At 41.3% G+C, this 25,804-nt stretch overlaps 2 protein-coding genes across 5 annotated transcripts in view; one reads left to right on the top strand and one right to left on the bottom strand.

Annotated features, from left to right (window-relative positions):
- The window catches only part of LOC122616890 (brain-specific angiogenesis inhibitor 1-associated protein 2), a 28,268-nt gene extending 2,965 nt beyond the window's left edge, over nt 1-25,303 (bottom strand). For all 4 annotated transcript variants that reach the window (XR_006325922.1, XR_006325923.1, XM_043792475.1 and 1 more), the window contains exons 1-11: nt 25,068-25,303; nt 9,601-10,248; nt 2,805-2,880; nt 2,576-2,659; nt 2,428-2,489; nt 2,175-2,372; nt 2,050-2,115; nt 1,490-1,741; nt 1,049-1,280; nt 313-989; nt 101-252 (exon numbers count right to left, since the gene is read on the bottom strand). Coding sequence is in view for 2 of the 4 variants with exons in the window: in XM_043792475.1 (XP_043648410.1) it covers nt 101-252; nt 313-989; nt 1,049-1,280; nt 1,490-1,741; nt 2,050-2,115; nt 2,175-2,372; nt 2,428-2,489; nt 2,576-2,659; nt 2,805-2,880; nt 9,601-9,645 (1,844 nt within the window). In the remaining 2 variants the exon portion in view is untranslated. The remainder of the gene's footprint in view (nt 1-100; nt 253-312; nt 990-1,048; nt 1,281-1,489; nt 1,742-2,049; nt 2,116-2,174; nt 2,373-2,427; nt 2,490-2,575; nt 2,660-2,804; nt 2,881-9,600; nt 10,249-25,067) is intronic.
- Nucleotides 10,482-11,244, top strand: LOC122616892. Its single transcript, XM_043792478.1, has 2 exons — nt 10,482-11,016; nt 11,072-11,244. The coding sequence occupies exons 1-2, from the start codon at nt 10,482-10,484 to the stop codon at nt 11,242-11,244; spliced, it is 708 nt and encodes a 235-aa protein (XP_043648413.1).
- Nucleotides 25,304-25,804: the final 501 nt, after the last annotated feature.

Raw genomic sequence — 25,804 nt, 5'->3', positions numbered from 1 at the left:
ATTTAGATCATGTTTCATTTGATGATACTTTGAGAGACGGATGGATTACACAGTAAGCGTGTGGATATAGTCCGTCTTACAGGGTATCAGAAAAACCTACCGAATGGCCACTCGCTGGGTGGCTGGCTCCTCATCCGAATAGTCAACCTCCGGCTGTGGCGGCGGCTCGTTGGCGAATCCGCTGTCATTGCTGCTGTGCAGCGAGGTCTTGGCAGCCACGCCCGACTTGCCCGATGGATGGTTCTTGGAGCTCTGCCGATGATAATCCCAATTAGATAATGTATAATCTAAAATAGTCGTAAGGATGCCCACCTGTACTCCATTTAGTAGCTTTTGCTTGCGTCTTTCCACCGCCGCAGTGACGCCACCGTTGGAGGCGCAGAAGCTCTGCGAGCTGTTCAGCATCCGGGACGACTGACTCTGCTGGCCATTGGGCACCGGAGCGGGCAGCGTGGGCGGTGGACCCGGGCGAGGATTGGCTCCGGAACCGGGGCGGTACTTCTTCTGCTGCTTGATTGTGTCGCCGAACATGCGCGTGGGTGATGACTCCTCGGCGCTGTGATTCCTTCGCCGGCGGTATGTGGCCTCATGGCTCTCCATCAGCTCCAGCTGCGCCTCGTAGTCCTGCTGCTGCTGATAGCTGCGCAGACCGCCGCCGCCCGAACCGGATCCTGAACCGCCTCCATTCCGCTCATAGCTCATCAGCATGTTTTCGTATCGCCGGCCACCGGAAGTGGTCGTCTCGGCCACTTCCGCATTGGTGTAGGCCACCGGAAACCAGCCAAAGTGCTGTGTCCGCAGATTCTCACCGAACTGCCAGCCCTTGGCCTTTCCGCCCACCAGGGCAATGCGGTCGCCCTCCTCGAAGGACAACTGGTTCTCCCCGGATGGCATGTAGGCGTACAGGGCCTTCACCAGTGGACGCTGATCACCGCGCTGATCGTCGCCCAAAGTGGCCAGCTGCTCCTCAATGATCGCGTGTTTGTTGGCTGTCAATAGCAGTTCATATTTAGAAATGAAATCTTTAAAAGCTTAAATGTATTCCCACCTGAGCTTTGTCCGGTGCCAACTAAAGCCAGATTGAAATCGGATTTGGCGCGTGGCAGCGAGTTCTGGGCGTAGTGCGATGGCCCAGTTCCCAGTCCCATTCCCAATCCGGAAATGTTCTCCCGTTCGTGCAGGGTGCGCATATCGCCATAGGGGGCATCGATGCTGCGCGACTTCTTCAGCTGAGCTCCGTGGCCCTGGAGGTGGTCATCCTCGCCGTCCTTGATGCGTTCCTGGGCAGAGAAATAGAAACTTTCATTAATAAATTCCAAAAACAGCAACTTATAAGGTACGCAATACAAGGGTTCATCTGTTTTTCTGTTTGCATGGAATCCAGAATAGCCGAATGCTTTGTTAACAGAGTGGTTAGCGCCCAAGCGAAGTTGGGTTCCTCCATTGGGAGTACAATGGGCGTGGATGGATGGGCAATGGGATGACTCACCAGGCGTCGCAAGTTGCCGCTGGTGTTGTTGTTGCCGCTGCTGCTGTTGTTGCTGTGTCCATTGCTGGTGCCGTATCCACTTTCATAGGCGGCCGGGGGAATGATCTCACGAGAAGCGGCAATCTCTTGCCAATTTTCCAAATTATTATCAATTACCGTCTTGCCGGTGGTGTGGTAGACCATCCAGTGCTTGGCGATCGAGCACTGGCGCTCCAAGACGAATCCGTACCTACGTCGCTCCTGTGTCATGGCCTTTTCGCCCAGAACGGAAGTGGGAAAGAGTGGTAGAGTTATGCACGGTAAGAAATCTTACATTATTTCTATAACTACTGGAGTCTTTTGGGTTGTAAATGCAATTTAAGCTTTCTCTATAACTTAAAGATGGTACTAAATGTTAGCTTTCATGAACAAATAGTAATACTTTAAACATATACTAGCTAGTAGTAAACTAAGGCCCTCTTTTTATCAGTGTAATCGATCCGTCACTTCTTAACTTAAGTACAGAACTCTCTGCCGCGTATTGGGTGGATCAAGATTCGGCTGGCAGCCAATGAACTCACATTCTTGTAGCTCTGATCGCAGAACACATCCAGCTTCTTCTTCTGATCCTCGAGCAATTGCAGGCTCTGTGGGAAAGTCAAGTTTTTTGGTTGTCCATATATGGTAATCATATGTTTCCACTCACCCTGAGCTCCTTTTCGGTGTTCTCGGGCGTGGCCTTTTTCTTGCGCTGCTTCTTCATCGTGGAGACGGCCTTCTGATAGCTCTCCATTCGCACCTTGTGCTGCTGCAGGAACTTCTTCTGCTCGTGCTGCACCACCTTTGTGTCCTTCTCCAGATTCGTCTCCAATGGCACCAATAGATCCACGTAAAAGGCTTTCAGCTGCAATGGAAATCAATGAACTGGGCTTCTTAAATTAGAACTAAAGGATACGCACAATGTTCATCTGCTGATCCTGTATCTCCTTGTTTACATTCACAACGCTCATCAAAGCTGAACCTATAGAAATGGATGTATGGGATTGTTAAGATTAATTCATCTATGCTTTTTGGCTATTTTGGTTAGTTTTTGGTTTTAAGTCTTACCAATATCGCCCGTTCCGCTTTGCTGGGCGTTCATCGCAATCTTGGCCAATGCTTCATTGAATAGACGCGAGGCGGTTGCGGCACCTGTTGCATGAAAATGGCACGGAATGCATTGCAAATTAGTTAACTGTACTGCACTTGCAGCACTCGATTATGGTGTTACTTTACAATGGCGTATATACATATCTATATACCAGATGGACTGCCATATGGAACCTGTGGAACTCACCGTGCAACGCCTTGAGGTAACTTTTGCCCGCTGCGATCAGCTGCCTGGCACCCGGATTGAATCTATCGAGTATGTTCTGCAATCCGAAAGAGATCGATGGAGTCGTTAGCGTGGATATTCATACACGAGTATGTGTACTAGCTTATCATATGATTAATTAAATGTAATTTACTGGCCGGCATGCACCAACATTTCAATTTCATTAGGTATAAACATTTTTCCTTCCCCTCTTGCTCCCCTTCAAAAGTTGCTTTAATGGTTTTCCCCGGTTTGCCGCTGGCAGTAAAAGTCGGATTGTATAAGTTGATTTGAGACAATGTTGTGGCCGGGCAGCGACATCATTAGTTCCGTGTAGCCAGCTGAACATACAGACTCGTAATGCTAATTGCCCGTTTAGTAATCTCTCATCTATGATTTAGTAGCGGTGCATACCAAATGAAAGTTATCTGATACTATTGCTGGTAAATAAATCTTCAAGTGCTATCTGACTACGATATATGGAAGTTAATCCTAAAAATTTGAGCTACAGAGGCGCGCAAAAATAAAAGTGCAACTTATTGGTTACAATTTAATAGCTGAAAGTAAAATGTCTACTAGGAACAAGGCAATCACCAATTGATTTCATTGACAGTAGCACCTCTTGTGATTAATCATTCGCATAACATCATTTGGCATCTAAATCTGTGCCTGAGTCATGTGTGTTATCAATCAATTCATCGCGGCTAGGGCCTCGGAAAATGCAAATCGCTAAACAATTAATTAACAACTTTGCACATGAGTACAGATTTACAATTCGCGATTCAGCTTTGGGATGAAGCTGCGTTACAACGACGGGATGACGTGAATGGATTGTCATGTGGCAGGGAAGTTGACATCACCGGTCTGTTGGCACCATAAAAGACCGTAAATAATGACAAAGAAACACTTTGGTCCTGGGCTTGGCCAAAAGTTGAGTAGACAATGCCGAACACTTAACACGCAAGCCCAAAGAAATACAAAGCCCAAAATTTTGAATTCTTCGCGGGCACAAAGCGTTCGCATTGTTCGAAAGTCACTCGTTTCTAAATGTTTGTTAGGAACTATCCAACGCTGCGGATAAGTATAATTGATGGTTGTTCTCGTGATACTTTAAGAAATACTTTGAAGTCACTTCCGCCGTCCATTGACTACCGAATTCCATGGCCCCCAAGTAATTAGCAACAAAATGCCAAAAACCCATATGTAAACAACGCATTCTGTGCGGAACAATTCGCTTCGCTTGTGCCATGTTTGTCATTTGTTTATTGCCAAATGTTTACGCCTCGACATATTTACTTTTTCAAATTTATTGGCTACAAATGTGGCAGCAAGGCATGGGAACGTTTCGAGCCAGCAACTGAGCTCGCTCAGATACTTAGATACTTAGATATTCAGATGCTTAACTGCAAGGTCGTCTGCTTCGAGCGATTCAACTTGCTCGAGTGTTTGCTTTTATGATCTACTAGCCGGCTGAATTAGTTTAAGTCTTAGCTCGATGATACAGATATCTGCTGCACGTGAGGTTGCATTTGGCTGTATCTTCTAATGTTTACTTTACCCAAGTGCACTTGACTTTGCTGACCTCCGCGCAGTTTGTTTAATTTTGATACTTTGATACGGATACCTTAATAACACGTACAGATAGCCAAGCAATTTCGTGGATTCAAGTGCGTTTTTCAAGTGCTTGGGGGCTCAACGTTTATGGGTTTATCAATGTTAATTGTTTCGTTTTTCTACAATTTGTGGTGAGCACATTTTGTGGTTAATGCAATCAATGTTTTCGAATTGATTTTGTTGATATTTAATTGGGATTTACCTTAGGGTTTCGTAAAATGATTATACCCTTGAATGAAAATTTGACAACAGCTTTTAAAATCAGTGAGCAAAGCAAAGTATTTATAGTAATAAAAAGAAGTCAATAACAACAAGCTATTATTTTCGTTTTGTGATTTTTAAGTATGTTTACTTAAGATGTTTAACACCTATCTGAATTTATGAATGGTGTTAAGGATTAAATTTTCTTTAAAGGTATATTCCAACTCTTTGCACTGCTATTTCACTTGTCTTAAACCTTGTATAGCTCGCAAATAAATCGCCAAAGTACAAATCAGGTTGCCTTTAAATGCGATGGCTATCAGGCTGTCTAATTGGCCCAACTGCTTAACAAATTCCGACTCGTTCGATCCAGCAATTAACATTTCTCCTTGCTCACCCACTCTTGGCCCAAAGCTGACGCAATCGGTTATCACGCCCGCGAATCTGCGACCCACCGAAAAACACTTAACCCAAAAATAATTGAGGTAGTCGCTGGTTGCCCAGTTTACAGTTTACAGTACCCAGTACTCAGCTCCGAATACCCTGTGGAAATTTCAGGCCCAAACCCAAGTGACTTGGTCTTTAATCGTCGCTTAACATAAATCGCCAGCGTTGAGCGCCACACATGTATAATTTTCTTAATTAAAACAGATACTAAATGCGAAGCATAACACGAAAGTCTCCCTGGTGCTCAGCAACGCCAACGAGGCGGAATGTTGGGCGGTACACGGAGAGAAAACTGGCATAGCTAACAAAAATATATTGCAAAAAATGACGTATAAACGGAAAATGGGTGATTAATTTCAAAAACTATTTGATTTTTAAGTTATATATTGCCAGCTGTTTAAAGTGCTGCATTTTTAACATAACTGCATATTTTATGTAGCTTTCTAGCTTTTACTGCACAGTTTTTTTTTCCAGTTTCTGACTAATAGTGCGGATCAGGGAAATGGGGGGATTCGTGGAGAGCCTCTTTCGGGTTAGGCCATAATTCAACGACCAAGCCAGCAAGCGACACACCCACTTCAGAGCATGCGAGAATGCAGCTCCGGCCGAGGCAACAACAACAGTAAACCGCAATTATGCCAATTAGAAACCAACAAATGCAAAGAGCAACACGCAACAGGTTTGCCAGGCAAGCCAAGTCAACTGTTGACAAAACCTCAACGAAGGCGTCAAGGCGCAACCAGTCACGCCCTCTTCTTTCGGGGAGTTAGCTGCTCGTTTCGGGGAGTGGTAACCCCATCGTAGGTAATCCTGCCCACCTCACCCCCTCCCATTGAAAGCCCTCCACGCCACCGACAGATGAACGCAAAGTGCGTGAAAAATGCTAAACGAACGTAATTCTCGCTTGCGTGACTTCTTCCCAGGCACTCGGAAAAACAGCTCAAATGAAAATGTAATTCCAGCTGAAAGAAGACTAGATGTCCTTGGTGATTGGAACAGATATATGGCAGAAGGACATGTCAAGTGGTAAGTGCAGAACAAGGGAAAATGTAAGTGTTGACATAGGTTGGGTTTTGAAACTTAGCGAAAATAATATTTGAAATCTTGTAAAAAGCGGATTGAACCCTTTATTGAAAAAAAGCTTTCTAAAAAATTAATTTAAATAAGATATCCTACAACTATGTATCTCAATTGTTTAAATCTATTTCATTTAGCCGTTTTAAAAGAACCAAAACAATGCCTTTAGCTAAGGTGCCTGAGAAATGGTTTTGATAGGGCTTCTTTCCGACGAGTCGGACGTTAACCCAGTTCCATTTGCCATGGTCATATCACACAGTTGGCCCCCGATCCCCGCCTGAATCCACACCAGGTGACATCGTTCCTAATGCAACAGCAGCAGCAGCCTTAGAAATGCCTTTTAAGCATCTAGGCAATCAGCTGCAGTGAATAGTTCCCCTTCTCCCAGTTCCCAGTTCCCAGTTTGCAGTTCCCAGTTGGCCATTCTCCGGACCGAAGTGCACACTTGCCACCACTTTTCACAGCTCCAATCCAAGCCCCATGCCCCGCCAACTGTCTGTGGGCATTAGGTGGCTGCAATTTTAATTTGTTTCTGCATTTCTTGCCGGAGCTTCAGCTTGGCCACATCGGACACCTTCGTCCCACCACATGTACATATGTACATGTGTGCACCATAGTGGGGCTGGGTGCCAAGCTCTTGAGGGGCTTCGCCTCCTTACCCGTTCGCCTGCCCCTTTTTTTTGTATTGCCCCCCAGCAGGTTGGCTTTTGTGTGGTCAGCTGGATGTCATTCTGATCCGATCATCATGGCAGCAGGCTCTTGCAGCGGCTTCAGTTTCGATTTATGTTGCGGGGAATGTGCCATAAATCTAAGCGAATGACAAACAATCCGAAGGCATTCATCGCCACTGGCAAATGCGCCGGCAGCTGTTTGAATGAAATGCGTTTTGAACATCGACTTGACAGCCCCAACTTGCGGTTTTATTCACTCGAAAAAATAATGTGAATTTACGTAGAAAAACGAGTTTGTGTTTGGGGATTTACGAGGAGTTCTGTGTGTGGGATTCTTTCGTAGAAACTCTTTTCTATTAGTCATGTTTTAAAATGTTAGTTCAAGAGTGTTTTCTGTGTCCAAAGAATAATTTATCTAAAAGGGAAAGTGAAAGCGGCTTTAGCAATCAACTCTTGAGTACATTTCTCAACCAACTTACTCGATTGCCATTCAAGATTTATGGCTGAACGGAGCACAAGATTTATTACGGGTGTTGGCAAAAAATTAAACAAGTTTTATAAATTACAATGAAGCTGGTGAATTATATAAGGATTTAAATACATGAGAGAGCTTATTAATCATTTTGAACATAACAATGCATTGAAGACAGCGATAAATTATAAACGCAAGTTGAAACATATAATTTTCAGTTTTTAACAAGCTTTGTGTTCCTGTACTCAGAACTTTTATAAGGGGAGAATAACCCTTCAATATACAGATCAAATACACTGAAATAAAAGCATTGTTCTGTAAAAGCAAACTATTCTGCTCCATTTGCATACCCGCATGTGAGAAACCAACTTAAAACGGTTAAGTGTGTCAATTTTAGAAAGGCCAAAAAACGATTTTATATAACGATAAGCATAAGCGGTCTGCTAATGAGTCTAGAATAGCCAGGCGAAAACCGAATGGCATCGAATTAATTAAGACCCGTTCAAGAACTTGCGCAGACCAAACCAGAAGTTAATTCACACACTCCCAGACCGAAAGGCAGGCGATCCATTAAGACAAACGAGGCACAATAAATGCACTAAAACAGTAAAAAATGTGAAAATCAAATGTTGATATATTAAATCGATTGAAAGACCAGTTCAGCCAGAGCAGCCAAGACAATTGCGCATAAATCACCGGGAATTAAGTCATAGTCTGGTATGTACGGGTTTGTGTTGAGGAAGTGACTTTAGTTGATTGATGCGCGGCCATTGAGATTCCGATTCCAATTCCGATTTTTTCCTGCCATTGACAGAGCAAGTTCGTTTCCTGAGTCTTTCGTTTGTCAAGTGGCTGCAAGCCTACTAATTAAAAGCAGCCAGCGGCACCTATTTACTCGATTCACATTACACGGCTGCGATGCTGTCACAAATAGACAATAACAGTGCGAAAATATAAAAAAAACAAGGCTGGGGAAAAATGCAAATGGTGGTCGCGAAAATTCAGCCATGTGCAACAAGCCAAGGAAACGGGCCAAAAACAAAATTTCCGCAATTTCAGGCGGCAAAAAACCGCAGAAAACAGCAACAGCTAGTTTTGCTAGAAAGAAAACAAAACAAAAAAAACACAGACTGCAAGTTACATAATGAAATAGATGCGCGAAATGTGCAATACACCTCAACTGCGGGGCAGATGCAACCGATGCAAAAACCAAAAAACCAAAAAAAAACACAAGAAAAAGAGAAGCCAAAACTTGCCAAACTCTCGAGGCGGAGTCATCGCGTCTGTCGTCGACTTGGGAGGATTTTCGGTGCATTTTCAGTTGATTCGCAAGCAAACAAATCAAACCCCCAATTGAACTCGTTTGCTCGGTTGGCCATACGGCTGTAGATATGTATATATGGCCAAAAATGTATGCCGAAAGGCACTACACAGCCACCGTATGTCGTGACCAAATTTGGCTACGAATTTACAGCAGCCCCGCCGAGCCGACAAGAAAAACTTCACTTTCAAATGCTGCTTGCCATTTTTATCTACAAATATTTGCGGTTGTCCATTTCTGGTTATGATTTAAGCACCCTTTACGAGTGGTAGTCATGGCTTAAGCTCAAATTCGTTACCCTGAGTATACCAATAAAGTCTCAGATCCTAGCACTTTAAAAACTCTTGAAATCTTTCTAGTAGATATTTGAGTGCATAATCTTTGTATATACTCGTAATATTTCAAGGGTATCCAAGAGATACTTTCAAGTCACGGCTTTTTGTTTTCATTTTGTAGATTAATTTTGGGTTGCTTTCATTTGCTGCCGCTTATGGCGATCGCGTGTGGCGATAAATTTAGTTTACAAAAGGCAAACGTTTAAAGTTATAAATTGTTTTCCAAAACATAAACATCGTTATGAGTGTAACACTGAGTTAGTCTCATGTGGCTAATAGAAATGGCCTTCATGCCAGAGCTGCGTTAGTACTAAGGTGTCAGTCGGGTTGCATAAGTTTGGATGTGACCCCCAAATGAATTAATAGATAATAGATGCGTAGGTAATTGGCATACGCATTAAAGAATCTTTTCAAGAAATGAGTTTTAGCGCTATTTGGTTATTTTTTATATAAGAGAATCTATATTATATATGAGATTTTAACTCTTTCTATCCCATTTATTTAATGAAGTTGACAGAAATCTACAAAATAATATCTCTATTCTCAGTAGCGGTCATTTTCCTTGGCAATTAACCACGCACAGAGTGCTTTAATTAATAAAACAAATAGCGAATGCTGTAATGATGATTGAAAAACTTACCCGGTACACGCCATCGACGAGTTTTGTAACTTCCTCGGCCTCCATTGCTGCCTCTCTGATCTGCCGGGCCCTCCTGTCGATGGATGTGAAGTGGATTCAAGTAGCCCAAAAACCCCGGGCTACCGATCGATTGTGATGAATTGAGCGCCCGAAAGTCCAAAAATCGAACCACGAAAATCACTTGCAGCCCGAAAAAATTCACTTTCAACTGCAACCGCCGATGGGTTGAGAGATTCAGATTCGAACTCAGACAATGTTGCGGACTGCAGTCGATTTTCACTTTCTAAAGTGGCACACACGGTGGGGAGACGCCGAAAATGTGTTGCAAAGACGTTGAACCGGGCCGAAAGACTCGAATTTGGAGTAAACTTGTAACTTTGACTTTCGTTGCAGAATCTTGGAAATCTCGTTTTTGTGTCGTGACTTTCTTTTTGGCGGGCAGACGAAACACCAACCGCACCACGTAACGCGATCCAACCAAATGAAATGCCAGCCAAGAGTTTTGCTCTTTCAGTTTGGGTTTGGGTTTGGGTTTATTTGTTTCGGTTTCTCGACGGGTTTCTTGGGTCTTCGGGTCGTGTTTGTTGTTTACCCAGTGACTTATCAACAACTTGTAACTTCGGCACGTGAATAAAGATGTTCGTGGATCTGCAAAGGAGAGAATCGGAAGTTTAGTCAGTCAGCTGGCATGGAAATGGGTTAAGTTTGCTTGGCAACCGGCAATGTTTAATCGATGGCTCCCAAAGGATTTCTCAAGGGATAAGAGGTTTTTGCTTAAGCGGCGAAACAAGTACATAAATATTCAAAATCTTAAAAGAATAATTTATATTTTAGTTAATTAAATATTAGTTTACTAAACCCAAAAGCTGTAATACGCAATCATGAGCAAACTAGACGACCTGCTGTCCAAAAAGAAGACGGTGGTGCCCGTCCTGGACCTCAGTCGCAGCAATATCCAGACCGTCGAGGAGTTCAAGCGGCTGCTGGAGAAGGTGCCCGACTACAAGATGCGACCGGTGAAGGTGCGCGCCGAGGAGATAAAGATCCGCGAGAAGGACTACGCCTTCAAGATGCCCAAGAAGGAGATGCGTAAGCTGCTGAGGGCCAACGGAGAGCGCGAGGCGATGTACACCTATGCGGATCCGGTGCCCAGTGAGATGAAGGATGTGGTGCTGATGGAGCTGTGTGCGGTGCCCATCGACTGGAAGATGCTAACCACGCTGCGGCCCAAGAACAAACAGGAGGAGGAGTACTTCAGCCGCATGGTGGAGATGGGAAAGTTGGAGCTGAAAACCGAGGCACGCGATCGCCGGGAGTTTGCCCTCAACAATTGTGTCAAGAAAATCAAGAATAAGTCCGGAATTGTGGAAACTCGACTGATGACCTGCGAGTCCTGCGGCGAGGAAATGTGTTGTGGTAATATAGGTATTACATAGCTATAACCCTTATTTAATCCATGTATCTCATTCAGGCAAGACTTGCGGCGACTTCAACTACGATCTGTACATTCGGGTTGAGGCCAGGGTAGTGAAGCCCAAACCGGCCGTTTTGTCCTCCAACAAGGCCAAATTAAATGGCCGCAAAAAGTCATCGGTGGGCGGAACCAAGATCAAGGTCAAAAAGTCCTCAAACAAACCCAGCTAAATAAGCGGATTAAACAGCTAATATTTACAAACTTTCCAAAAATGTACTCAGCTTTTGTACTCGTATTTATTTGCTACTGTATTGTTAATGAATGTAACACGTTTTTCCCAATGTCCAACATATTCCACATATTTGTTGGTCTCAGAAGTTACTGGAACTGGTATTTGCTTACTTTTGAAGCCATGTGTAGCATTTGATAGTTTTGCTAATTAATTAATAATAATTATAGCTTTACAAAGCTAAGGTGTTAAATGAATCAGTTGGTATCTACATATTTACAATCGAAAATACATCAAATATGCTATATAAAACCTTTATAACTTGTTTATTTGTTCTATGGTTTATTATTTTTTTACTACCAATCAATCTTAACTAACAATATCAGTCATAACCACCATATATATTCAACACTCTTTCTGCAAAATAATTAAAACTATTTGAACTTTACTTTTGATGTTTTTATCTGAAGAAATCCACTTAACTTCAACACTGCCAGCGAACAGCGTAAAAAATGTTGTAAACTACTGAAACAATGATCACCGCTCAAATGCAAAATAGTAGAAATTTTTGAAGACTTTTTTTCCGTTCGACAAGCGACACTTGAGGGTTTTTGTTTTTGCCGGTCAGCGGCACAAAATGAAATGGCTAAAATATTTAAATTGACACAGAGCACAACACAAGCGAATGGCCATTAAGGCCAAGTCAACGAGGTAACCGGGGTTCTGTGCTCGGTGGTCTGGAGAGTCTTGACTATCGGTCCCCAGAGAGTACACTGAGCCAAATATAATATCTATATACATAAATAATTGATTAGTATCACAAAAGCTTTATTTCTTTAAAGCAACCACATAGAAAGTGTTATTATGATTTCAAATAGATTTTTCAGTATACAGACAAGCGCAGCAATGGATTATTTAAGATATTATTAAAAAAATGATTACAAATTTCCCAACATTTTTCCTTCAAGTGATGGATAGACGAAACGGCGCCGGAGGCCACTTGGATGCGTTGGCGACATCGCTCCAGTGGCAAGCAGCCACTTACAGCCCACGAATCGCTGCCATGCGGCTTGTGCAACAATTTGTGCAAGTCGCTGCTCTCGGCCAGAATTCAATAGCCGTGTCTCAGAGTTCGCCTCCTATTCTCCACTTCTGCGATTCCCCCAGATCATCGGCATTATATTCTCAAGTCTGGCGCAGTGCTGCACAGCTTTTGATTACTAATGAGCTGAGCCGAGCGGAGCTGGGTTTTGAGCTACGTCAGCTCTGCGATCGCAGCTCTGATTTATGCGGTTTATTTATGGAAATATCTATTCGCGTCGAAATTGAAAATTTACTTTGAATATCAAATTTATTGCCTGCCGGCGCAGCCTGAGGCCGAGGCGAAGTTTTGGTCGGAATCTTAATTTGATTTTGATTTTCTTACAGCGAAGCTTGTGCGGCTAATTGTAGTATGTCGATCTGGATTTACTACATTTTATGTTCATATCTAAAATTACATTTTATTGCAAATAAAAGAATTATTACGCAAATCATTAAATTAACGAAGTAATATCTGTATTTCGCCACTTATTTGTGTTATTACAGATTTAAAGCGCTAAATACCATACATTTTTTGCGCATGTAAAGACTTTTTCCTAGTTATTTTCATCCGAAGTGTGTCTTGATTACAACTTCCCATATGTAATTATTATCATTTCGGACTAGATCTCCCATCCTCATCTTATTTCCCCATCCATCATTGTTTCTATTCACAGAGGCACTCGTATCTTCAACTCACTTCGTATATCAGCTCAGATTGTTGACTTTTACCAACTTAATTGTGGAATCAAGAGTGTGACACACACCATTCAAGTCGAATTCTGTTATTGTGCGCCATCATATTGCCACGGAAGAGGCAGCATCAATATGTCAGCACTCCGCCGCGGGTGACTTTCGTATCTTGGGGTCTTTCACCTGGCCAAAAGACGTGTCACGACGATTACGTAGGCACACGCGTCTTTAACTCCGATCTGTTGAACCGATCGGAAGATTTCCAACATAAACACGGCCGAATGAAAATGAAAACATGGCCCAAAACGCATTTAAATCTTACGAAATGCTCGATGTCGCATCTCCATATTTATGCAGATGCAAGATAAACACATTCCAGATAAGCTACCAAAGTGAGAGTAACAGAAAGAAAGTTAGCTTTGTTTTTTTTTTCGATTTCGTTAGGCTTTCGTCTACGTGATGTCTGCCAGGGCCACGCCCTACGGCCTTGATTAGAATTCCGAGCTGCCCGCATACGAAAGACTTAGGCAACGAACTTCGCAGCTGCATTCTTTTTATGCAAGGTTAGCATCGTCACTGTGGTCAGCAGTGGAACCCGATATCACAGCACCGTGGACGACGACTTAATTATGCATCTGCCATGAAAATATACGAGTATATGCAAAAACAACGCTTGTCTATTAAGAACAAGGCCAGAATTGCCAGCCAACTTACTTAGCCCGAGAAAAACGAAAATAACATTGCTAATTGCTATTACCCCACTGTATGATTATTGGCTTTTAATTGGCGCCTTAACTTTGACTTTATTGTGAGGTTGAATTGCATTCATACAATTAATAACTATCTTCTTGCATTGTTTTCATTTGCGTCATTCCTTTTCTGATCTAAACTAACTAGCTTCAAATTGATTTCTGTAAATCCTCGCTTATGCATCTTTGAATGTAAAATCGAACTTTTTTCATTTGTGTGGGCAGCACTCTCATCGATACCAAATGCATCCCCTTTTCCTACGATCTTAAATAACTTGGAAAAACTTTCGCCGAATCGAAGAGCTGATGAGCAGTCAACGACCATTTCCATTTTCCGACTGACAGTCGCAATACATGCGAATAATCGGGTAAACAACTTAAAGCAGCATGTCCAACATCAGTTAAGCCGGAGAAGAGAAGAAGATTGGTTCGCGAACCCGAACGCTATTATCAAATGCTCATCATTAACATTTGCTGCCTGCTGTGGCTGAAATCTCGACGTGACGATCAAATTGCAGCACATGTGAATGAATATACACGTGTGCTGAACACTTGGGCAGAGGTGAACCCAAGATGTTATTTGCCGGTGCTGTTGTGAAAATGAAATTAAACTAAAGACTCAAGACTCAAGACTGAGGACTGAGGACTGAAGACTGACGACTGAATACCGAAGACAATGCACTGGGCGAAGGGGCCCTCGAGATGCACACTCGTATCTGCGCGCTAAATTGCCGCCAGATACATTTGCAAATAAGTCTTAGATACAGCACACAATAACATTGTTCAGCCATACCATAACATACTATAACATACCATACCATACACCATACCACACCATACCATAGGGTACCTCATTTGTTGCCCCCCTCATCTCACCCAGTCCACATGCCATGCAAATTGAGAGACGAGGCCTGTTCGTTCAGTCAAATTGGCAGTGAAAGTAAAAGTTTAAGTTATTTTTTTACTGTCTGGGCTGTCGAACCAAGACCAAAACTGAACCAAATCCGAGCCGTGGCCAAGCGATTCCAACGCACAGGAGAAGCCGACGACTGGCAAACATCTCGACTGACACTTGCCTGCCATAAAGAGATGTGGTCCATGCTTCAACTCGCCCTCAACAGAGGCACCTCAATGCCCCTGCCGCACCAGCTTAACCTGGCCAACTCCCGCTGGCTGGAACCCACCCAAAATCATTCGCTTTTTCCAATTAACTTTTAACCGCTACAACACTTTGCAAATGCTGCTTAATGAGGAAAGCTCAGCTTGTAGTCAAATTAAATTAAGTTAAAGTAATGATACTTTGAGTAATAGTAATGGTTCTCCGATTGAGGATTTCTACATTATTATTAAAGACTAAAAAGTACATATCCACATTTGAAGTACTTATCAGCTATTTAACTTTAGAAGATCCTCATTTAGCGCGTACTACTTCTGTTCCCTCTCACTTAGCTGTTCCATTAACCCACTGAGCTCCGCTTCTCTGCGAGATTCCCCCGCCTGGAGGCTGATCCGTGGACACACCCAACTTGGAGCTCCACCAGCCATCCCCCACATAATACTGCATACTGCAGACATGTGTAGATTTCTTCTTCTCTGAACGGTCGCGACTTCATTTAGCCGTACTGCTCACGTACTGGCATCTCCTGTTTATTGCCATTGCTGGCGGGGAAAAAAGAAGCTCTCCCCATCATAAATTAGGTGCAGATGGAATCTCAAAGTGCCGACTCTAGTTTGTCTTCGCTTTTTCTCTGGGAGCGTTTAATGGCAATGCCTACATCGCTGAACAGGAACTGTCTGTACGATCAACTCCCACATCAGATTGAATGAAGGAAAATTCCATAGAAAATCGTATGGTTTCGTGTTAATAATCCATATAGAGAATGTGTGAATGGCGGGTATCCAAAGAAAGGGAGACATAAAATAGCACTAGGTGAAATACATTTTTCCAAATCTGTGTTCTATTAAATCCACAAAGGGAAATAAGCCAAGTTAAGTACTTCCACGTGCGCCAAACGAATGCAGCCAACATTTGATTGATTCCCAAGCACTTGTCATGGGATTTCATGGCTTGAGCAGCGGGTCGGTAGCCGAAACCAAAACTCATTTGTCCGCCCACTCAGCCATCATCGAAATAGAGATACTCAGAGCGAAGTCCTAAGACCTGAGAGACCCGCAGACATGGAGTGCCGAAGTGAAACAAATCGCCAAACGACTCGAGACTCCGTCACCTGCAAGGAATGCGACCTTGAGCTGTCGTCGTCGGCAATATGGGGCTGCTTGTTCAGATGTCGTGACTGCCCAGGCCCAGACCCATACCCAATACGACCATAAATACGAGGTATGTATGTAGATAGTGGAGAAGCGGGTGCCGGGGGGATCAGAACCCACTTGAGATGAGAAGACAAGACGCAGAAAATAGCGCAAGTATCTCATACAATAAAACACGTTTGATGGAACGATTCGATGGCAAAGATGAAGATTGAATATCTGTCAGCTACAAACTCAGCTACGTAGATGGCAAACCACAATCCAAAGCCTATAAGCAGACGGCGCTCACTTTTATTTTCAACAGTGCAACTCCACCAACCGCACTAACCGCAACAACGCCACAACAAGCCCAAATAACAAAGATCAGTTGACTGAGAACAACAGCAATATAAGCAGAATCTGTCAGTACCATTTCATGACTAAAATTTATATATTCCATTATAAACTCCAGAGCTAACCGAGCCCCATGAGTTTGTCACGCCACAAACGATTCGCTCATTACTTGAATAAATATACGCAAATTGCAGCTTTTTGGGGAATTGTTCTCTAGTATATTCAAATAATCCCAGGCAAACCCAAATAAATATTTGTCTAAAAAATAATGAATCCGCTGCATAAGCAAAGATTTATATTTTTGAAATATTTATTTATTTAAAGTGATTTACTTGCTTTGCCAAACAAATAAAGTCCGTGGGATTCAAGGTTGCAATTAAAGCGATGTGATATTTGCATAATACATTTGATAAAATCCAATGAAAAAGATTCTGACCGCCCTTTCACCTGAAACTTTCCCACTGCGGGCAGTTGATACTTTTCTGAAATCCACGTTACTAAAGTTAATCGACTTCAGAAAGGTGGCACAGTTATAAACCCCGAACCATGAAATCGCATTAAGATCCAAGTCAATGAACCTAAACGACCGCTCCGCGTTTATTTATGCAGTCGGAGGCCCAATTAGTTTTGAGAATGTCTAAAGAAGAAAAAAACCGAGAAGCCACTGAAATATTCGATTTGCCATTCGAGACAACTGATTAAAGCAAATGTTTTTGTTGTTGCAGTTTGAAATATCTGAGTAATTCTGCGGCGCATTCTCGAAGATTTGACACAGTTTTGATTAGGAAAAAAAACCTGTTTTAGATCTGTGCTAGAATTGATTTGTATTTTTGCTGGCTTGCTTTTGTTTGTGCTTGCATTCCAGCGATTGTGAATAACCTGTTACAGAATCTATAATTTTCGCTAAAATTACATTATGCAAATTGAGATTTGCATTTGGCATTCACAGAATTTCTCCCTTTCTTGCCGACTGCCAATCTGTCAATTTGATTATTGAAAACTTTTCGAAGGTTTGGATTTCTATTCAGATTATTCTTTCTATTGGAGTTCAACGGTTCAGGCTTGAGTTCAAGAGATTTGCATAAATTACGAACTGAATTCGCCATTTAATTTTGTAAGAGGGAATCCACTTATTGCGAAATCCGGTATATTTACAGATTATTGCATAAAGAAAGCGTTTATAATAGCACAAGAAAGATTACCATTCTAACACCATTTGTTCATGTTTTTATGGCCCTTTCTTAGCATTTCGAAAATATGTAGGTTTGTGTATCAAATGAAAAGGGCATTAAATCAAAACCATAAACCCAATTATAGTCGACCAGTTTTATGATAAACATTTGCGGCTTAAATTAGTCGTAAAACAAAAGACTCAGGCAACAAACCTGAAGCGTAATTAAAGCTACGTGCTGAGCGTTATTAAACATTTCTGTTGATCCACTGGCAGAATAAGAAAAGTGAGTATGAAACAGAAGTAAACAAATGGCGCTTTCAAGTTTTGGTTTTTTCGGGGATCGGCAGTCGTAAAAATCACTCAATAAACCGACGGAAATGACTTGCTCTCCAAACTAAAAAGGCGGCGAAACAAAAAACAAAATACAAGAAATGCTGCACAGACTGAAATTTCATAATTAGCCATATAATGAAACCCCGCTACGTGAGCTAGTCAAATCAAATCACATTATCCCAAGCCCAAGAGCAGAAGAAGATGATGATGTACTTGTTGCGGGGCATTCGTGCATTTAATTAGCCATTTTCACACATTTCACTTTCAACAAGCTGCCAAATTGTGAAAAGCCCAGATGCTGGACAGTTTCTTCTCTTTCCCCTTTTTTCAAGTTTGTTTGGCTCAATGAAACGCAAAAAGGCCATTAGCCGGTCAAGTGCAGAAAAAGCGTAGGTTGGTTGACAAGACCGCTCGTTGTATCTTTGTAGCTATGTAGCTATATATATACAAGTATATATCTTTGTATCTGGTCATCAGTCGCTTCCTCTGTATTTTTTGTGTGCCCACGGCGGTGAGTCGCTTTCAAGTGGCCAATTTCTATTTTTTGGTTATTTATTTTCTTTCTTTTTTTGTCGTTAATTGAAATTTCCCATTGCATTGAACTTGAAAGCTCGCAGACATTTGGCATAAATCTCAATCCGTCTGCAATGGCCAAAAATTCAATTTCCATTAGGCAAATAGTCACATTGATTGGCAGTCCCGATGGCCCGAAGACTTTGCCATTTTTTTTTGGCTTTCCTTTTCTCATTTGCTAGCCGAACTTTGATTTCTACCTGCGTAATTAGCATTTTTGATTCGTTTGCTTGTTGTCGATGCTCATTTGCATTAGGATCCCTACCCACATGTGTACATACTTGAGCCTCGATTAAAAATAGAAATTGCGCCGAGAAATCGCGAGCTTAGCTCATCCAAGACAAAAAAAGTGATTTACAAACCTGTAATGAAACAGAAATAATAAGTTCATTAATGACCAATTGAATGTTAACGAGAAATAAATCAAAATATATACGTATAATAAGAAAAATGGTTTAATTTTGCATATATTTTGTAGTTTCAAATCTAAATGATATAAATTTTCCCACGAATGGCTTGAGAAAGTTTGTCAGCTCAACTTTTCTTTCATCTGAAAGTGCCAGATAATAACTCTTTAAAAGCATAAACTATTCTTAAACAAAAAAGCATTATTTGGCAAACGCATAAGCCTGAAAAAGTTAAACAGTCTCTCTTTCACTTTCAGATTGGCCAAAACGATGCGATTTATTTGGCAGGAGATTGTGGGCAGTATGCTAAATGAAAACCCCATAAAGCCAACGAACGGAGATCGTCCAAACTTCATCAGTCGAAAGTCCATGGCAATTAGCCACGCGAATTGATCGTAATAAGTATTAGCAGTTTCACAGAGCCATAGATGCTGCCAATATAGACACTCTTATTAGCCACTTAATAAAACCGAAAGGCAATTAAGTCCAAACAGCTGACTTGGCCCGATGCATGGTATTGACGCAAACTGCAGACAAAATGAAATAAGTTCCACACTAATCAGGTAATAATGGTGTGGTGCAGTATCCATATTTATTGCACGTATGACAGGCTAAGCACAGTTTAGCTATAATAATAAGCTTCCTCTTTTGAAGATTTTACTTTAAATTAAAACAAATTGTATTCTGCAATGCAAAGTATATGGCATTTGAAGTGCTTTAAATTGTCTGATGAAGACTTTGTTTTTGAAATTGTATCAACCATTTATGTTGTTGGCAAATTTTTTAAAAACCAACCGTTGTTACCTTTTAAAAGTTGCTTTGTACTTTGTTTTTGAAACTGTATCAATCATTTATTTTGTTTGCAAATTTGTTAAAAACCAACCGTTGTTACCTTTTAAAAGTTGCTTTGCAAACCATTTCATCTTCCCAATTGGGTTATGCATGCATGTCTGCAGACTTGGCCGCAACTTGGCTATCAATAACATTTAATTTCAGTTCATTTCACCGTTTTCGAGGCTTGTTTGCTCGCTTTTTTGTTTGTGCCTCTCTGCTGCTTTGGTCATTAAGAAATTGTTACAAATTACCTGTGGCGTGTGTGCAAAAGCTGTTGGCTGCTGGATGCCGTTTGCAACATTTGCCTTAATGCGATTTGCATTGAAAATGGGCACAAAAGTCGATTTGCTGGGCTGGGCAAGGTAAAGCTGAAAACTGAACAGAAAACCGAATTGAAACAGAAACTAAGGTGGAGTGATTGAAATGGAGCTTATTCGCCGGCTATTCACCTGCATTTTGGCCCAAATAAAAATCGTAGCTTTTTACTTTTTTGCAGCAAAGCCTTTTAGGTGTGAACTTTTTTACTTAGCCACACTCTGCACACTTTGCTGGCCCGCTCAATTTGAATTCGTTCGCTTTGAGGTCATTGGATCAAGTCGAAAACTTGTTTCAACGGAGAGCAAATCGAAATAAAATAAAAGATAGTATTGAAAATTGGGTCGATATGCGTGTTATTATTTCGCGTGTCGGAAAAAGTGGGTGGGGAGTAGATTGCATACGAGATTCGATGAGGAAACGGCGGGAATTGCACTTCCATAATCAAATTGTGGCCAACATTTTTTAATGAATGTTTGGGCCGCATGTTTTGCGCATTCAATTGATTTTCTATGAAATAAATCGTTGCAATGGAAATTCGCAGTAAAAACACAAAGACACGCCCACGAAATGATTGGCAAAGCCGTCGAGCAATTATGTTTATTGGCTGCTGGCATTTATTGCCGCATTCTTTTCTCTCTGAGTTACGAAGATATAGCTAAGGTTTTCAGTCTCACAATCGAAATGGTTAATGGTTAAACTTGTTCGGAGAAGGCAAAGAGCTGGCAGCACTACAGTGGCCAGAAATGAGGTAATAAATAAATATAGCAAATTTGGCGTAAATTGCTGCAATCTGTACTTGTTTTGCAGATAAAACAAAAAAAGAGGTAAAATGAAATGAATAAAAATCTTAACATTAAGATGTGATCTACATTACTTTTATTTACTTTGAAATGAATTTCCAAAGTTAGTGACAAGTAACTTCTCTCATAGACTTCACAAAAGCTCATTGTTAACCCCTGACATTTTACTTAACTTCTTCAATGTCATCAGGTTTGGCCGGCAAGTGAACAATTTCAATACCAAATCAGTAAATTTTTTCCCTGCGATCCATTGCCAGTCAGACAAGGCAGTTGAAAGAAACGCGATTGCCTGCTGGAATTTTCAATTTCAATTGGAATCGAACCAAAACAACTTTCAATGCAAATGCAAATGCAAGTGCAGCATTAGAGGCAAGCCTGCAACTTCGTGGTTAAGGGCGGGAAATGGAATGGAAAAGGCGGCTAGTCAAGTGGTGACATATCGTTTGCCCGGCGGAATGGAAAAATGCGGTTAATGTGGCTACCCAGGCAAAATATAAGTTATTCCCGAACACGTACTCCTTTTTCGTGTATTTCCACAGCGCTTAATAATATATGCGCTTAATATTATATATATTATTATTCTTTTTATGGAGCATATAGAAACAAATGGTTCGAAATATAAGGGGTATACATTTCATTTCAATTGCTAATGAGTTTTTCAAATGAAAAAAACTTTCCTTCTAGGTAAATTTCTTTCTTAACTTTCTTTCTTTCCTAACTGTCAATTCAGGAGTTTAACTGCTTGTCAGGTTAATTAGCATTAAGGCAATTGGTTGGCAAGTAACCAATGCAATTTTCTTTCACATCATTTAGTGTTAACTAGAGTTTGGTTTGTAGTTATACCTTTATAAGAATAATTTCTACTGAAACACTGGAGATAAGATCTTCGTAGTAAGTAACCGATATTAAATGAATGTACCACCGATTACAAAATACCTAAAAAAGCGGCATAATATTTCCCCTTAGCTAATACCAAAATGTGGTTCCAGTTTAATTGCATAAGAGTGCATTTGTGATTTGCATGCATTTCCCCATTGCGTTTTTCGCTCCTGAGGAAGTGATCGCTTAATAGATTTTACTTTTTGACACCTAACGCAATTTGAAAATTAATTTGCGATTCTCGGCCGACGAACACGAATGCTAAATAATCCCGCCCGACTGCGACTGCAATCGAATATGATTGGAGTGTGGCGGAGTGTTTGTGGAAAATGTTTGCCACTTCAAGGAAAACTAAAAACTACGAAATACCCCCTACCGATAGCAAGTGGTTAGAGCCATTACCATTACCATTACCAATGCGTTCCAGCCAACCACTCCGGCCAATGTGGCAGTTTGTTTTGGTCCGAGGCTGGCCAAAGTTGACGGACTCGTTTGGAGCGCCTACAGCAGCAGCCGCCGCACTAAAAGTGAATGCGGAGCGGGGGGAGGGGAGGCGCTTTAACAATTTGGTTAAAGTTTAATAAACTTTATGAAATGTTGTCTTGAGTGGGAAATGCAGCAGTTGGTTTGCGCGGAGTCGACGGACTTCAATGACAATGCTGCAAAAAGGGGCGGAGGGGCGGCGTCTGGTTGTCAAGTGAGTTTTCGGTCTTTAGTTTTCAGTTTTCGGGGCGATAATGTCCATGGCAAAACCGACAAAACGGAAGAAAAAAAAAAAGGAAATCCTAGGAAAACCATGGGACATCAGGAAACAGCATTAGAAAGTAACCATTATTTCGTATTTACCTATACCTTTTTTCTAAGTTCACAAATCAGTTTTTTTTTGTCTGTGATTTTTTGTGCGATATTTGGTGGCTTCTTCGGCGGATTACGCAAGCGGAAAATGTGCATTTAGTTTTCCCTTTTTGGGTGACAAGTTTATTGATTTCTTTATGCTTATGCAGGTGACTTGTTTATGCAATGCAATGTTGCACTCTTCGGACACAATGTGGATGATGAAATTGCCTCTAGTTTATTAAATCTCAATAACTCACAAAATAAAAACATTTTATAGCATTATCTTACGTATACTTTATGGCAGTCAAAAGAACAGATCAAATGTAAAACTTTTCAATTTACTTAATTTATTTGGAATATATCACATAGGAACTTGCCGATTTAAAATTCATGGTGCTCTGGATTCTTTACTGCTTTTTATTTAAATACACCAATGCAAATTCTTGTCACTTCATGACCACTTTACTTTATGTTGCTTTTTGCATAAATACCCATAAATATAAAAAGAAAACTTTTGACATGAAGAAGTAGCCAAACTCTATTTTAGATCTATATTAATGGTTTTCCTAATTAAAGTGGATGCACACCTCAAGTGGTCGCCTGGAAGTGGAGAAGCATGGAAACCAATCTCTACCTGCATTCCTCATAGCTCCCATTGGCTTTCATACAATCTGAATATGATCATCAATATTTTTATAGATTGTCAAATTGAATTGGCGATCGAAGGGGGCGGGTGAGTGGCCACTCCCACCAGTTGAAGCCCCATCCGCGAAAAGGAGGAGAAAGTGAGCCAAGTGGCGTGGAGCGCGAATGGATCGCTTCGAGGGTTATCATTATGTACTCATATGCAGAATCCAGTAATTACAGTACACGTACTCGAGTATGTACTAGTATACATAGATAGGCAAAAGCCTTGCATCCGATAGATACAATTTTGATTAATCGCAGCGAAAAGAGAGCAAAGAAATTAGAACGCAGGTGGAATTCGACTTGGCCAAAGAGCTGGACACTAAAAGTAATTGCGGGTTGTGCCGGACTCTTTCCTTCTGGCGCAGAGTGAAACTGCAGCGTTTGTAACGAACTGATAAGCGCGTAATTAACATGGCTAACATGGGCAGGCATACATCTATACATCTATACCACACCATGCCACCTGGCCAACATGAAAACGAAAAACTCCCCTGTGCAGCAGCAGAAATATTTGTACCCCACACCGCCTCTTCGAGAGTCAAGGTATTTTTTTAAGGCGTGTTGTTTGCCGTTTTCAATAGATTTTTGTCTTTAATGACTTTTGGCCAACTGGAAACTCTTGGCCAGGCTTAATGGCTCCGATCGTTTGGCTTTTGTTCTGCACAGAATTCGCTTTGTGGCTTTTGCGGCGATTGGGTTTTTGGTTTTGGGTTTGGGCTTTGGGTTTGGGTTTGGCTTTGGGTTTGGTGTTCCGGCTTCGCAAAATGGGTTGCCTATAGGTCTTCGATCTTCAGGTGTCGGCATCGCTTTCAAGGGGAAAACCGAATACCGCTAGCTGGGAGCCATAATGAGCCCGGTCAACTGTCCGGGAGATCGAACAGGTGGATGCTGGACCAGCCTAAGTGGGTCGCACATGCCGGGCTCAGAACTTTGACATCGATCTGCGATTGGCTGGAGTTTGACTGGCTATTCATTTTGCTAACGAGTTCATCATGCTGTGTGGTCAGCCAGGAAATCCATCGGAAGAGAGCTATTACTTGGTAGTTATGTAGTTATTTAAGTTTTTTGGTTTACTGTCATAATAGAAGTGAAATATGAATATTGCTTGTGAACTAAAAAGCTTGAATATTGCTTCTATCGAAAGACTTTTGACCACCCTTTCTATTTAAAACATTATAAAATTGTTTAAATAAATATCACCAGATAAATATCAAGCCAGATTTTTCAAAATGAACGTATAGAATGTCTCATATAGAAAAACACAACAAATACCTATGTAAATATACACACTTTTTCTCTCAACACTTAAGCGGTATCAGAATGCCCCATAAAAGTCAAATTCACTTGCTAATAACTTCGCTTTGGCTTGAATCGCTGAAACGTTTTAAACCTATTGAACAAACAGGGTTTCGAACAATGCAAAACAAAGGCTCAAATACCGGAGAACTCATTAAATAAAATGAGAACAAGCCGTTTGCTTCGCCAGTCTGAGATGGAGCAACAAAAAACAATCAACAATCAACAGTCGCAGCAGCAGCAGCAGCAACAACGAGAACAAACCACAAGAAGTTGGTGCAAAATAAAGTCCAACACGAAAAACAAAAAAATAAAAAAACAAACAATAACAGCGACTACAACATCAAGAGGGAAAAATACCCAAAGATGAAAAGTTCAATGCACGCAAATCGGATTAAGCAAAGAAATTAAGTAATACTTGTGCCTGTGGAAATCCATTGAACTGCAAGTGGGCCTAGAAAATAGAAAAGTGGCAAATAGAAAGGAGGGCCGGATATCGGACGGAAGTTGCCCACCCAGTCATTAAAGATAGATATGGAATAGAAAAGTCAAACACATACCTTTTGATCGCCAGAAATGTGTGTGTTCAGTACAAATCCGAATGCGTAAATCCAAAAATGACACTGAGCAAGTTTTTCAATTCTCACAATTATGTTTTGGTCAAAAAGCCCGAGCACTTGGCACTCCGAATTATTACCGCAGTATTTTTTGGGATCGTTACGAGTTTAGAGCGCACCAAACCGGGTTTTTTTTTGTCAGAATCACGCGGTATCGGGAATAGCGAACCGAACGCATCGAAGCTTAAAACTCAACTGATTCCAAGTTGGGGCCACCGATTTCATCGAGCGCCACGCGCTCAAAAGCTTCCCCACACAAGCTTTCACATGGGAAACAACTTTTGTGGCGCTTTCTTGGCCATTTCGAGTAAGCCAAAAAGTCGACATCTTTCTAGACCAAAGTTACTGCGAGCTCTGAACTGAAGAAATATGTTTCATCTTTAACAACAAACTAAATGTTGAATATTTACTTTAATTTTATATTCGTACGACTTTCGGCGCTGTCATAAAAGGCGGTTTATAAATGTGAAATCCAAAGATTAAGGTAATATGAAATAATATTACTCATCCGCCATGTTGAACATGTTCAGTTTCAAATAAAACGGATGTATCGCTGCTAGCTGATAGAATCCAAAGCATTGAAATAAAAGATGATTCTGTGTCATAACTTCGTATTTATTTTCCGTATAACTACATAGTGAAATACTTTACGAACTGGCTCTCAATGGAGTGTAAGTTTA

Source organism: Drosophila teissieri, chromosome 3L (genome assembly GCF_016746235.2).
Source record: "Drosophila teissieri strain GT53w chromosome 3L, Prin_Dtei_1.1, whole genome shotgun sequence".
NCBI classification, from domain to species: Eukaryota; Metazoa; Arthropoda; class Insecta; order Diptera; family Drosophilidae; genus Drosophila; species Drosophila teissieri.
Note: the sequence above shows the minus strand (reverse complement) of the source record. Positions and strands in the feature narration are given on the sequence as shown.